General features: G+C 34.9%; 1 protein-coding gene across 2 annotated transcripts in view; it reads right to left on the bottom strand.

The window, feature by feature from the left end:
* Window positions 1-13,117, bottom strand: part of LOC137653617 (SH3 domain-binding glutamic acid-rich protein homolog) — a 68,280-nt gene that overhangs the window by 54,621 nt on the left and 542 nt on the right. For both annotated transcript variants that reach the window (XM_068387173.1, XM_068387174.1), the window contains exon 2: window positions 10,320-10,496. In XM_068387173.1, the coding sequence (XP_068243274.1) occupies window positions 10,320-10,496 (177 nt within the window). The remainder of the gene's footprint in view (window positions 1-10,319; window positions 10,497-13,117) is intronic.

Below are 13,117 nucleotides of genomic sequence, written 5' to 3'. Positions count from 1 at the left end.
ATCAGGGTCTGATTTGTCACTCAAACAACTAAGGGCGAAGATCACCTACTTTATTCGCAGAGCTGACCCTGACTGTACACCCGCAGGTCATGATCCCAGGAAAGTCGCCTCTTCCCTGAATTTCTTCCAGACGATGGACTTCGAGAGTCTTCGTTCTTTCAAGGGGTGGAAATCCTCAAGAGTGTTTTTCAAACACTACGCAAAGCAGGTTCAAGAGTTGCGGATCCATGTAGTGGCAGCAGGTAGTGTGCTAGAACCTGCTGCTTAGTGCTGCGTAGAACAGTGAGTTATTCGGGACTCTAACTCCACGGGTGCCTGTGTTGACCCTAGTGCGAAACATAGTGATTTTAAGTGCCACCTAGTGATGCTAAAGACTGTTCTTCTACAAGGTGAAGTAACATAGACTGTAACACTTGTGCCACATGTTTTAACATGAAGTGTATATAAGACTTTCTTGAAAGACTTTATAGTTCCTCTGGAACTTATGTGTGTAATGGCAAGTTTTCCTTTTCAGATTCCACACCCATTTCTTTTGATGTCTTTAGTCTATGTTTTAATTGCATTGCTTATTGTAAAATTTTTTTTACATATTTCATGCTAATCCTGTTTTAATGAGTAAAAGAGTATTAGGTTACCCTGTGCGTCTCATTTCGCCCTCTCTTTCTCATGAAACAAAATACTGTTACAGACTTTTATTACCCTTTGTTTTGATATTATTAGCTATAAATTTGTTCTCTTGATGCATGCTTATCTAGATTAAGGTAACTTGTTCCAACACGAGTATACTTACCTTCTCTATCTGGCCCTGGGACTGGCAGGTATCTCCGAGACTAGGTGTGTTCCTCTATCAAGCAACTTCAAGACGTTCCTTCTGTCCATTTAGGACTTCCCTGCCAGGGGGGCAGGAAGCAGTAACATGGTATATGCTTATCTGAGGTGGCATGTGACGGATATTCCACAGGTCTCTGTGGTCATCAGACCAAAGGAATATTGTTTAGAAATCGAAAGGCACTACAAAAAAGGGGAAAAATCCGCGATACATTAATTCTCTGGGACACTTCCATCAGGACGACATGGCTTGAGCCCAAAAAACGGATTTTGAGCGAAGCGAAAAATCTATTTTTGGGTGAGATGGCCATGTTGTCCTGATGGACCCGCCCTTATTCTCTGTTCGGCCTTGACAGGCCCCTCCCAATCTTATTGTATCATGGAGGCTGGCATAAACGCCGAAAGGAATAACAATGGTGCGCGACGGCGACGTCGTCCAAGATGGCGGCCAACATGGCGACCGGATGTTGACGCGGCCGAGTACCAAAACAGTAACGGAGGAGGAGAACTTTGTAACGGCTCCTCCTATAACTTGCCACTATTCCCCCTCGAAGCGTAAACGCTATGTGGGGTGCAGATAGCTATGTGGGGTGTCAAGCATACGTCCCCTGTTATTATACGATATCCTAAAGGGAAACCTTATGGGTACTCGCGCCAGAAGTTAGAATTCTGTGAAACCTTTAGTTTAATTCTCTGGGAATATCTACTGTAGTCATATATACCCTTAGGGAGCTACTGAAGGAACCTTCCATCAGGACGACATGGTCATCTGATCCAAAAATAGATTTTTCGCTTCGCTCAAAATCCGTATATATATATATATATATATATATATATATATATATATATATATATATATATATATATATTCTTTTTTATCCAGTCACACTCAGGTAGTGGGAGAGGAAGTAGTCATACCCCAGTGAGAGGCAGATATGTGTGCTTAGGTGTGCACATCTATCTAGATATTTAGCCGTCATTTTTGAGAGGTCGCGTACACTAATAAGGAGAACACTTGTGAAGTCATCATTAGAGGACATATGGCCTTTATTACCTCTGCCAAGGAGGTATTGTGATCAAGTCGGTTTATTCATTTGTGTCTGTGGACATTTTCTTGTGAAGAGGATGAGGTCAAAACTACTTGATGGATTTTGATGAAATTTTCACTGAAGATAGATCTTAAGTCATGGACGACTCCATTAAATTGTGGTGATCCTGATTCGGATCTGGAGTCTAGATACAGATTTGCATTTCTGCCATTTTAAAGATAATGACAAAACTACACGACGGATTTTGACGAAATTTCCACCACAGATAGATCTTAGGTCATGGATGACCCTATTACATTTTGGAAATGATCCGGATTCTAGTTTATTTATTTATTTTTCTGTGTGTATGTGGACAGGATTTCATCAGAACTACTCAACGAATTTTGACGAAATTTTCGACACAGGTCTTGGATGACTCCATTAAATTTTGGAGATGATCCGGATCCGGATTCTTCAGTAGATGTGGATTTGCATTTTTCGACATTTTAAAGATAATGTCAAAACTATTCAACGGATTTTGACAAAATTTTCTCCACAGATAGATCTTAGGTTATAGACGACCTCATTAAATTTTGGAGATGATCCGGATCCGGATCTGAATTCTGGTTTATTTATTTATTTATTCATTTGTTTGTAGATAGGATTACGTTAAACTACTCGATTGATTTCGACAAAATTTTCAACTCGTGTAGATTTCAGGTCATGGGCAACCTCATTGAAATTTGGAGATGATCCAGATTCTAGATCTGGATTTATATTTTTCACCATTTTAAAAATAACCTTAAAACAAATCGACAGATTTTGACGAAATTTCCACCACATATAGATCTTAGGCCATGGATGACTCCATTAACCTCTGGCGGAGGTCAGAAATCTGTGATTGCTCTTGTTTTATATGTGAATGTAGCAACATTGGAGTGTTTTATCCTTAAAGCTTAAGGATTATGAGTGAAATCCCCCATCATCAGATCTCTCTTAAAGTTAAAGTGAAATGTCTTGTCTTCCTATTATCTTCCTCTGAAGAAATCAATCTTAACATATAATTATTGAAATATTACTGGCTTTTACATAGTGCTTGTTATTGTTGTTTTTGCTTTAAGGTCAGATGCATTAAAATTCCCACAAAAAAAAAAACAACAACTCAGAATTGAGAGGCTGATTAGAAAATAATTAAAAACTCATAAATATTTAGAGTGAAGGATGTCACCCTGTAATTCACTGGCAATAAAACCAATGTACAGTACTGTAGTAGGTTTTGGAAACTTGGATTTTTTTTTAGAAAAAGGTCTATATGTTGCTGTATAACATGCAAATGGCCTTATTTAATAAGTTACTATTTTTATAGCTTTAGTGACTTGTAACCCCTGAAGGGTTGTGGGATGCTCCAGTTATGAAAATTTGTCCAGTTGAATATGTATTTTTTCAGGATGCATCTATTAAATACAATATCTGCTGCATTTATGAATATGAATGAGATTGTATAAAATAAAATTCAAAACTTTAAATTTAACTTAAATGAAATTAGCAACTTTAAATTTAACTTCAATGAAATTAGCTTACTGTACACACACTTAAAAGTAAAATGTTGATCTTACGTTACACTAAACTTAATTCTAATTTTGTTTTCATTTTCATTTTTTTTACTATTCTTCTTCCGGTTTGTCTCATTTTGCCTCGCTTTCACCTCCACTTTTTGACGGCCTTTTTAAAAGGAACCTATCTAGGGATGTTTGCTTTTGTCTCCCCTTCAAAATGTTAAGAAAATGACGCACGCAAGTTTCGTCACAATAGGCTAACGCACGACCACTCGCAAACTTGTCCGGATGCCTCTTTTCCATAAAATTAGAAAACTCCTGCCACTTTGCTAACATGTCTTTGATTTCTGCCGTAGAAAGGCGGCCCTCATCTTCCACCTCTTCCTCGCTACTGAGCTCGTGCAACTCCTCCGAATGTTGCATCTCCTGGAGCTCTATCAATTCCTGTGTCGTGAGCTCTTCCTGATGCTCCTCGACAAGGTCGTTCACGTCTTCCTCGTCTACTTCCAGCCCCATGGACTTTCCAATAGACACGATTTCATCCATCACAATAGGTTCGGGGTCATCAGGGTCTGTCGTATCGAACCCTTCAAAGTCCCTTTCAGCAACGGAAGCTGGCCACAATGTCTTCCATGCTGAATTAAGAGTTCTTCTTGTGACACCCTACCATGCATCGTCAATAATTTTTAAGCAATGGACGATATTGAAATATTCTTTCCAAAATTCACGAAGGGTGAGATTGGTGTTGTCTGTGACATCGAAGCATTTCTTGAACAAATGTTTCGTGCCCTCTTTGAGACCAGAAGGGTGACCAGGGGCATTGTTGATGACCAGGAGACATTTCATTGGCAGGGTTTTCTCGGCTAAATATTTTTTGACTGTCGGACCAAAGCACAGATTAACCCATTCTGTAAAGAAATGCCGTGTAACCCAAGCCTTAGCATTAGCGCGCCACATCACTTGCAGTTTTTCTTTCAAGATCCTTTGGCTCTTGAAAGCATGTGGGTTTTCCAAGGGGTACACCAGCAGTGGCTTGACCTTATGGTCACCGCTGGCATTGGGAAACAAAGCTAGAGTTAACCGGTCCTTCGTGGGTTTATGGTCCGGTAGTTTCTTCTCCTCTTCTGTGATGAATGTCCTCCTGGGCATCTTCTTCCAGAAAAGGCCAGTTCAGTTACAGTTGAAGACTTGTTGGGGGATCAAGCCATGTTGGGCGATAACCGCGGCTTTCGAGTTGGAACTTACTGCTTCTTCATGCCTCACAACAGAGTGTATCCCAGTCCGTTTTTTAAAGTTATCCAATCAGCCACGGCTAGCTTTGAAGGTTTCCTCTTGCGTTGAAGTCTTCCCTCTCCTGGCTGCTTGCTTCCCGTTTAAGTCATCATAGATTCTGCTGGCCTTTTCAAATATGATTGTCTCGGTCACGCTATCTCCCGCCAACTGTTTCTCCTTTATCCATAATAAAAGAAGCCTCTCCATCTCGTCGTGAATATCACAGTGCTGCTTGGAAAGGATGGTTACTCCTTTGGAATGCTTGATACATTTTATAGCATCCTTCTGCTTGAGGATGGTACATATTGTCGATATACTCCTTTCACATTGGCGCGCCAGCTCAGTCACTCTTATGCCACTCTCATGTTTTTTTATTATTTCATGCTTCATCTCCATTGTCATCATATGCTTTTTCTTTTCACTACCCTTGTTTGCACTCGCTTGCTTTGGACCCATTGCTTATTCACTTAATTCTGCACTGATTAACGCAAAAAACACGTAAAAATCAAAACACTACGGCTGATGCTCGGAGATAAACTTTACACGACGGAGATCCGACGGGAAAGACCAAGCGATGCTGATCTGGTGAGAAGTTTCTCGCACACTCGGCCACCTGGCCGCTGCATAGGGAACTACCTCGTATCAAATTTTTTCTCATATCTCAGAACAAAAATTTGCTCGGAACTCTCCTCATATCTCAAATTTCTCGTATGTTGGGACACTCGTATCTCAAGGTATTACTGTAATTCCTCACCTCCAACTCCACCTTCTTCTGTGTCCAGTAGGCCAGACAGCTGCCGATTTCAAGGTAAAGTGACCATTATTAATATTAAAATTGGTTGTGCTTTAACATTGTTTATTGTATCATCTCTCTCTCTCTCTCTCTCTCTCTCTCTCTCTCTCTCTCTCTCTCTCTCTCACAAAATTTCTGTACATATTTCATTCAAATTTTATATGTACTGTACCTTTACTAAACATGTAAGCTTGTTTGTGTAGGTATATGGTTTTTATAAATTGATTGCAGGTTATATGTGCTTTTTTATCTTTATTATGGATGTTAGGAGTGTATGTCATTGTATAGGGATAAAAGCCGACCTCCCTCAAAAATCGCCTTACGTCGGGTCTCATGAAACCAACTAATGACGTAGAGTTTGCTATTACTGTACAGTACATCACTTTTAAGAGTATAGTACAGTACTGCCTTCCCCAGAAAATCTCATCAGTTTATGCAGTAGATGTATAAAAGTTAAGAAGTGTGTCTGGGCAAGTGATATCATATGGCAATGCAGACTATAAAAGAAACTTGCAAATCTTAGTGGGTTTTGAATGGAAAATTCTTGTTTAAGGGAAAATAATCAGTAAACCATATCTTTTTTATTAAATTTTTAAACCTTTTTAAAAGGTTTAAACATCTATTGTTTCGTGATTTGTATTTTAGAACGCTCTATCAGATCTTTTATAAAATAGGTTTTGATATTACTGCACTTATTTTAAATAAAGGATAATTGAAGTCCCAAAACACTTGTTCTTTATATTCGACAATTTGTCAACAATTTAAAAACTATTATCGTAAATCAAGAGCAGATCCAATAAATGATCCATTCTGTTAGGGAGAGGATTACCCCTTTGGAGTCTTCATATTTTTTCATTCTGATATAATGGCCTAAATATTGAAGGAGTAGTAATCGCTTTATCTATTATATCTTATTTTTTCTTCTCTTAATCTCTATTGCTCCATCTTCACCTATAACTCGTAGTAAGTCATCAAGAACAAGATAATTAATTCCCTGTCTTGGTCAAGAAGAGCAAATTTTTTTTCAGGAGTTAGATTTATATAGGTTTTGTAATTTCTTGGTATCAAACTGACCTTTCCTTGAATAGGTTAATGTGGTATCATAACCAGTGAAAGATAAAGAGAGCTGGGCTATTTACAATCAGTTTAATTGGTCGGTGAAGTAGTTATACTGAATCTGTTACATAAATCTTATTATTTTTCCTTAATTGCAAATAAATATTTGATAACTCATCATTAGGAAGCTGTAAATTGCAATGTCTTCCATATGGAATTTTAAATAGATTTTAGATTATTCAGCCAGAATTTAAACAAACTCAACTTAAAGGTTAGACAATTTGGTCAACCTTTTATAAAATTCCTATCCTGAATGCGAGATTCTCTAGATTTTAAATGTTTTTTCTTAAAGGTAATTTTTTTTATTGAGCTGTTAGAAATTTCATATTTTCATACTTGAAAAATGTCTAGCATTCTTGAAATATGGTATGGTCTGCTATAGAAGTTAATGCTTTATATAGAAAGCTTTGTAGACCTTTGGAAACATGAGCACAGTATAGTTCCTTAGTTTGAGCCAATGGTGACAAAATGTTAAACTCTTATAATCTTATGAGTGAAATATAGAGCATACAAATATATGAGTGACATTTTGATACTGACAATTAAAGATACTTTCTACATATTTTTAGGTCAAGCAGTACAAATTGGATATTTCAAGCATAACCACTAGAGGATTCAATGATGCTGCATTTACATGTAAAGGATCTACCACCAATAAATAATGTAAGTACATACTTATTACCTCTATTTCCCGGAAGCAAGAGCCTACTTAATACCATGTTAGTAACTAGGCCTTAGCTATGTTGCAAATGAGTTATCTAGTCTTCAGCATCAGGTTGATGGTTAAATAGTTTGGTAAGTTTGGATTATTATGCTTCTAAGGACAAAAAATATAGATAAAATAGTGTATATGCATTTAAGACTACAAGGAGATATGCAAAACACAGAGGATTCTGATTTTATTTTTAATTCTTCAATTATTTTCATGTTGAATGAGTATAGTAATACAGTACAATAGCAGTACTGAAAGGCTAGTCAACAACAGTTTCTTGGGTACAATACCTATTGAACTGGGAAAATACATGTTCTTTTTATATAAATGTTATAGTATACTAAAGTAAGAAACATTATTAATTTTAGATCCTTAAAATTGCATATTTGCCATATCCAAAATAATTTTTTTTCACACAGGTTTTGTACTACAAAAGAAACTCTTGTTGACTTTGAGATAATTAGTGCAGTACCTTAGAAGACTGAAACCAACGCCAAACAAATTTACAGTAATTTAATGAGCTTCATCACATAATATTCCTAAACAGAAAAAAATACAAGACAAAATAACTAAGAATAACTCAGATCCTAAAAAAAACTTAGAAGAAAACACAATGTTACATACGGTACTTATTCTGTTCTGAAGACGACAGTACAGTATGTGAGTAACAAACATTAATTTTTCAAAGCTTTGAAAACAACTGAGCAAAATTAACAAAGATCCCTTTCAAACTCATTAGAGATATTTGTGGTCTGGACATAAAGTATAATGAGATAAGTGGCCTTGCTTATCTATTGCAGAATAAATTTAACTATTAGCATTATGATTTAGTCTTTATTCCCTAAAGCAAAAGATAAGGAGCAAGGGGAACTTGACATAAATGTTTCCAAGAAAAATTTCCTGCTTTATGTAAAGTTAAAATATAGATATCTAACAATTTTAAAGATAAGGAAATAATAATGTGCCTGAAAGAGCAAATTACTCATCAGTCCAGGCATTAGCTATTTATTACTGCAACAAAATGGCACTCGCATTTGAATTTATTGTTTAGTTCTAGCCTTATTTTGAATTAGTAACTTATATTACAATAACTATAAAGCATCGTAGGTATGAATATTTACTCCCCACCATAAGTAATAAAAATAAATGCAGTCAAAGCAACAAGAATATAAGACCTTCTTAAAATGCAATGGAACTCATTAACCAGTTCATTATTAATGACTTTTTGATGATTAACAAAATATAAAATGGTCGAATATACTATAACTCGTGAGATCACTAAATCCTTTTTTTTTTTTTTTTGTAAATAAATGAAGCGAAATGGCTTTCAAGAGATTTGAAATGTCATTGAACATAGGGGATCCTTGCGAGAAGTCAGTATCTGAATAGTGCTACAAGAAAATGAGCTTTGAAAAAATATGGACAATGCAAGACGAAAATGAGGAAAAGAAACTACATTAATACAAAATCTTTGTGAATATAAAGACACATTTGGCCTAGTTAATTCTACTACCTGCAAATGCATATTCATTAGTACTGTAGTAAGTATGATGCACTTAGCCCAAATTAATGAGCTTACATAATTACTGGTTGTACAATTGACTATTCATATACAGTATAAGGATTAGAAAAACTAGGACTGTCTACAGCATATTGACAGACTATAAGGCAATAAAGATTTTCAGTCTAGCTTCTACTGCACAAAGTACAATAGCATCACCATGGACTTGTAACTTTGTTTAGCTTACACAGCACTACAAGACTATTATGAACTACTGTACAGTACAAAAATTAAAGATAAATTAATTATTTCTATAAAGTTAATCAGTAAAGAAGTACAGGTTTTGGCATTTTTATGTACTGCACTAAATAGTAACTACAAATAAAATTTAATTCCCTCAAAACTACAGTAATATTTCATAGACCCAAATGATTACATCTAAATATGTCTTACAACATAAGCAAATAACCTCTATAATCTACTTTTGGGATACATAAATAACATAAATGATTGAAACTGGGACCTGAAATGAGCCATCATGAGCAAACAATGCTCTGCAATTGAACTATGTAGCATCAGCATGTTTTTCATTGAATAGCTTCTATAGAAATGCTCCACACATTTTTTTTCTTGCTAAAGAGGTATAATTTCCTAAGTTATTTATCACATGGGTTTGATGTAAAATCAGAAAAGAAATGCACTTATGAATTTAACTGATAAAAAACCCTACGTCTAAAAACTTCAATTGTGAAGTACATTGACCCTGACTAGACAGGGCAATATGTCTTCGCTGTATAAGTTCTACTCCAGTAGTCAAAGTTGATTGTGATCAGGAAAGGAATCAACTTTCATAATCAATGATGGTATTTATGAAAAAATGAGCTCTCTACTGCTAAAACTTTCCTACTTGCCAAAAAGTATCGATCATATATCAGGTATGAGTATTTTTTTCAGTCCTTTACAATACCTGTACCTTGAGCTTCTGACTTAAAATGTTTTACATGAATAAAGAATACAATTCCATACTTCAGTTCTCGACTCATCAAGCTGGAATGTTAATTGCACGCTGTAAAATTGCCACTTTGTCAGTCAGATGCAGAGAACAGTAATTATTTTCAGAAAAAAAAGAATAAAACTCCAAAATACTGTTTACGAAAGATTAAGAGGAGTACTGTACTGCATGTTTCAAAATTTATTGCATCTTTTTTAACTTAATTCTGATAAATGAGTATGAACATTAAGAGGACAACTGACAAAGTCACAAATGTATTTTTAAAGCTGATGTGTAATATCGTATCTAAAGACTACACTAAAGAGAACATTTTAAGCATATTCACATTGCATGAGTTTTTTGTTAGTTCCAATCAGCTGATGAAAGTAGTAGTAAATCTATACATAATACAAATACATTAGCCAACTGTATTCTCCTATGTAACCCCAACTGGCGCAGCAGAACATGCAGCAATGAGTCCCTTACTCCAAGCCAGTGCGAGGTGCTTTAATGCACGCCTACCTCTCGACTAGTTGAAACACCATTAGTCAAAGGTTGACTGTCTTGGTGCTTGGACTTCTCATCGTCGGGTACAAGACTGGTGATGCCAATTTTTATATCCTTTTTCTGTTCATCTGTTAATTTGAGGAAATCGCCCAAGGTGTCGCATTCGTTTGCCATATCCATGTCGTCGAAATCCTGTGGAAAATCAGTTTCATGAATTTGTTGACTATGAAACATGTGCACATTGTACAGTAAAGATTCTCCAAAAGAACCAGTTCAGCAGTTAAATACTACTTTAACTCTGGCTAAAATATAGCACATAAAATAAAGTACTGTACATAAAATACAAAATGACTCTTAATTACCAATTATGTGATTTACATAAACTCGCCATACAACCTAAAGTTTTTAATAAATCAAAAAAAAAAAAAAAAAAAAATACCCATATCAAAATATGCACTTATGATGTAAGACTGATAGTAATGGTGTAAAGTGTATTGAGAGAACTGGTATTTATTTATCTTATATGTTTGGCAAAGATTATATGAGTTTATGGATATAAATGTATCTGTCCAGTAAACACACAGTTCACGACTCATTAGTTTCAACTTTCGAATTTTCCTCATAGAATTATTCTGGTAGAAAGTTAGAGACTGTATGATATAAATATTTATCTATATCTTCAAATGATTTTCTCTAGATTTGAACCCACTGGTTTGAAACATTTGCATTTGAAGAATAGAGTAATTAATTTTCCCCAGAATTGAAATACTATCCTAAACATGGAATGACTTTATAATAAAAATGGTCTATTACTACAGTACTATGACACATTTTTTGAGTATGCACCAGAAAACTAACATCTCAACCATTTTTCTTTAGGACCTGTAATCTTTCAGTAATACAACTATTGCCTATAAGTATAACATTAAAGAATTTACTTTAACTTTATCAGTGAAAAGCCTACAGACACCTGTTGCTCTGATGTTTATAGAAAACAGGTCACTATAGGCCTGACCCATAATCCATTCTGGTGAGATCAACATGAATCTCCTTATACTCTTTCAGTTAAGACTTCTAGTCCAATGCTTCTTCAATTTCATTATTCTACCATGAAGCTTAAAAAAATTAACTTCATGTTTCTGTTTTTTTCGGGACTTATGAATTTTCTTACTTTAAGATCCAGAAAAGTATTTCATCTCTTCTGTGGCTAAAATCTAAAATTCTTCCTTCTTTTTTCTTCATCTTATAATAGTTTGGGCCTTGACTAGACGAGGACATTAGGGTGACTGTCGTATTAGTCTTTAATCTGAGACAAATGCCAGACTGCAGATAGTTCATAAGATTAACTAGTTAATTATACTAGTTCATGATGATAATCCTTATTTAGTTGTGGGAACAGTTGCTGGTTGACTGGTTGGTTTAGATTAAATTGTCCTATTGCCTGCAAGGGTCCTTACCAAAATCGAGGTGGTGTTAAATGGAATAAGAGGCTTGGTATTGACCTCTGGATGCTAAGCAAGCATGAGATATGTTCAGATCAATATTATAATTGTTTTCTCTGCTTATTAAAATGCGTATACTTGATTGAAGTTTTGGCCGTTTTTCCAACACCCGAAAGTACTTTTGATTATTGTAAAAAGTGTCTTTATACAAACTTAAAATCTTTGGTTACTCTGATAAGAAGTAACAAATAATTTTACAGGTGTTGCCTAAAAGGAATAGTGTTAAAGAATGCCTTTACTAATTTCTAGATAGTGGAGTGTTATAATTGTATCTTAAATGTAAATACTAAATAATTTTACATTATATTTTACAAAAATTAATTTTAGATTTAGTTTATGATAATTTCATTAAAAAACAATAGATAGATTCAGTGATGTCTTAAACGTTATGTTTACTTTTATGTAACATCAAAATATGTACAATGCATTTTACAGTGCTTTAAAGTATAATTCAGTTCATAATGCTTGATAAAATCGTATGATTTTATTGCTGCTGTTACCTACATGTATCAATACTAATTCTGGTGAACACATTTTCTCCCCCAAGAATAAATCATTCATACTTTGTGGATGAGAATAAGGAAGATAAAGGTTAAAAACTGTAATTTTGAGTGCAGATTTGTACTCACAATTACACCAACCGATTTAAAGATTGAGAAACGTTCGAAGTTGACTGTTTAAATCTCTCAAATTCTGTCAAAAAACAGTTGAAAGGTAAAGCAAGGAAAAAAATGATTACTTCAACTTTTATTGTTTTCGGGAAAAGTGATTAGTGTGCCAAAGTGCCCTTAAGACAAAAGTAACAATGTCATTTCACAACTGAAGATGCATATAAGAATACACTCTTTTAATATGATTTATGACCATATATGCAGAATAATCTAGACGGGCTTATTGGACATCATAATAAAAGGGAAAACTTATAACTTACGTGATATATTATGTCAAAAAAAGATACATAATGCATGCTTTTATTATTTTAATCGCTACTTATGAAAATGTAAATAGAATACAACCCTCAAAGGCTTATCATACTTCATTAAAACCCACAACTGAGTTACTACGACCCAAACCCCTTCACTTTTATCCACTGCAGAATTCCTCCAACACTTTGGTGCTACTCTATTCCGTACCCTTACTCAATACCCAATCCAGACGATTGCCTCTATATTGGTCAACTCAATTTAGGTTCGTTTATTTTTATCTATTCAAAAAATGGCACAATTGACCGAAATTCAGTTACTTCAGACAAAATTTTAAACAGAGACCAGATTTCCTGTCCTATCTAAATGAAGATTACAGGGTTTGCGA

Source organism: Palaemon carinicauda, chromosome 14 (genome assembly GCF_036898095.1).
Source record: "Palaemon carinicauda isolate YSFRI2023 chromosome 14, ASM3689809v2, whole genome shotgun sequence".
Lineage (NCBI taxonomy): Eukaryota > Metazoa > Arthropoda > Malacostraca > Decapoda > Palaemonidae > Palaemon > Palaemon carinicauda.
This window is presented reverse-complemented; position numbering and strand designations above follow the sequence as displayed.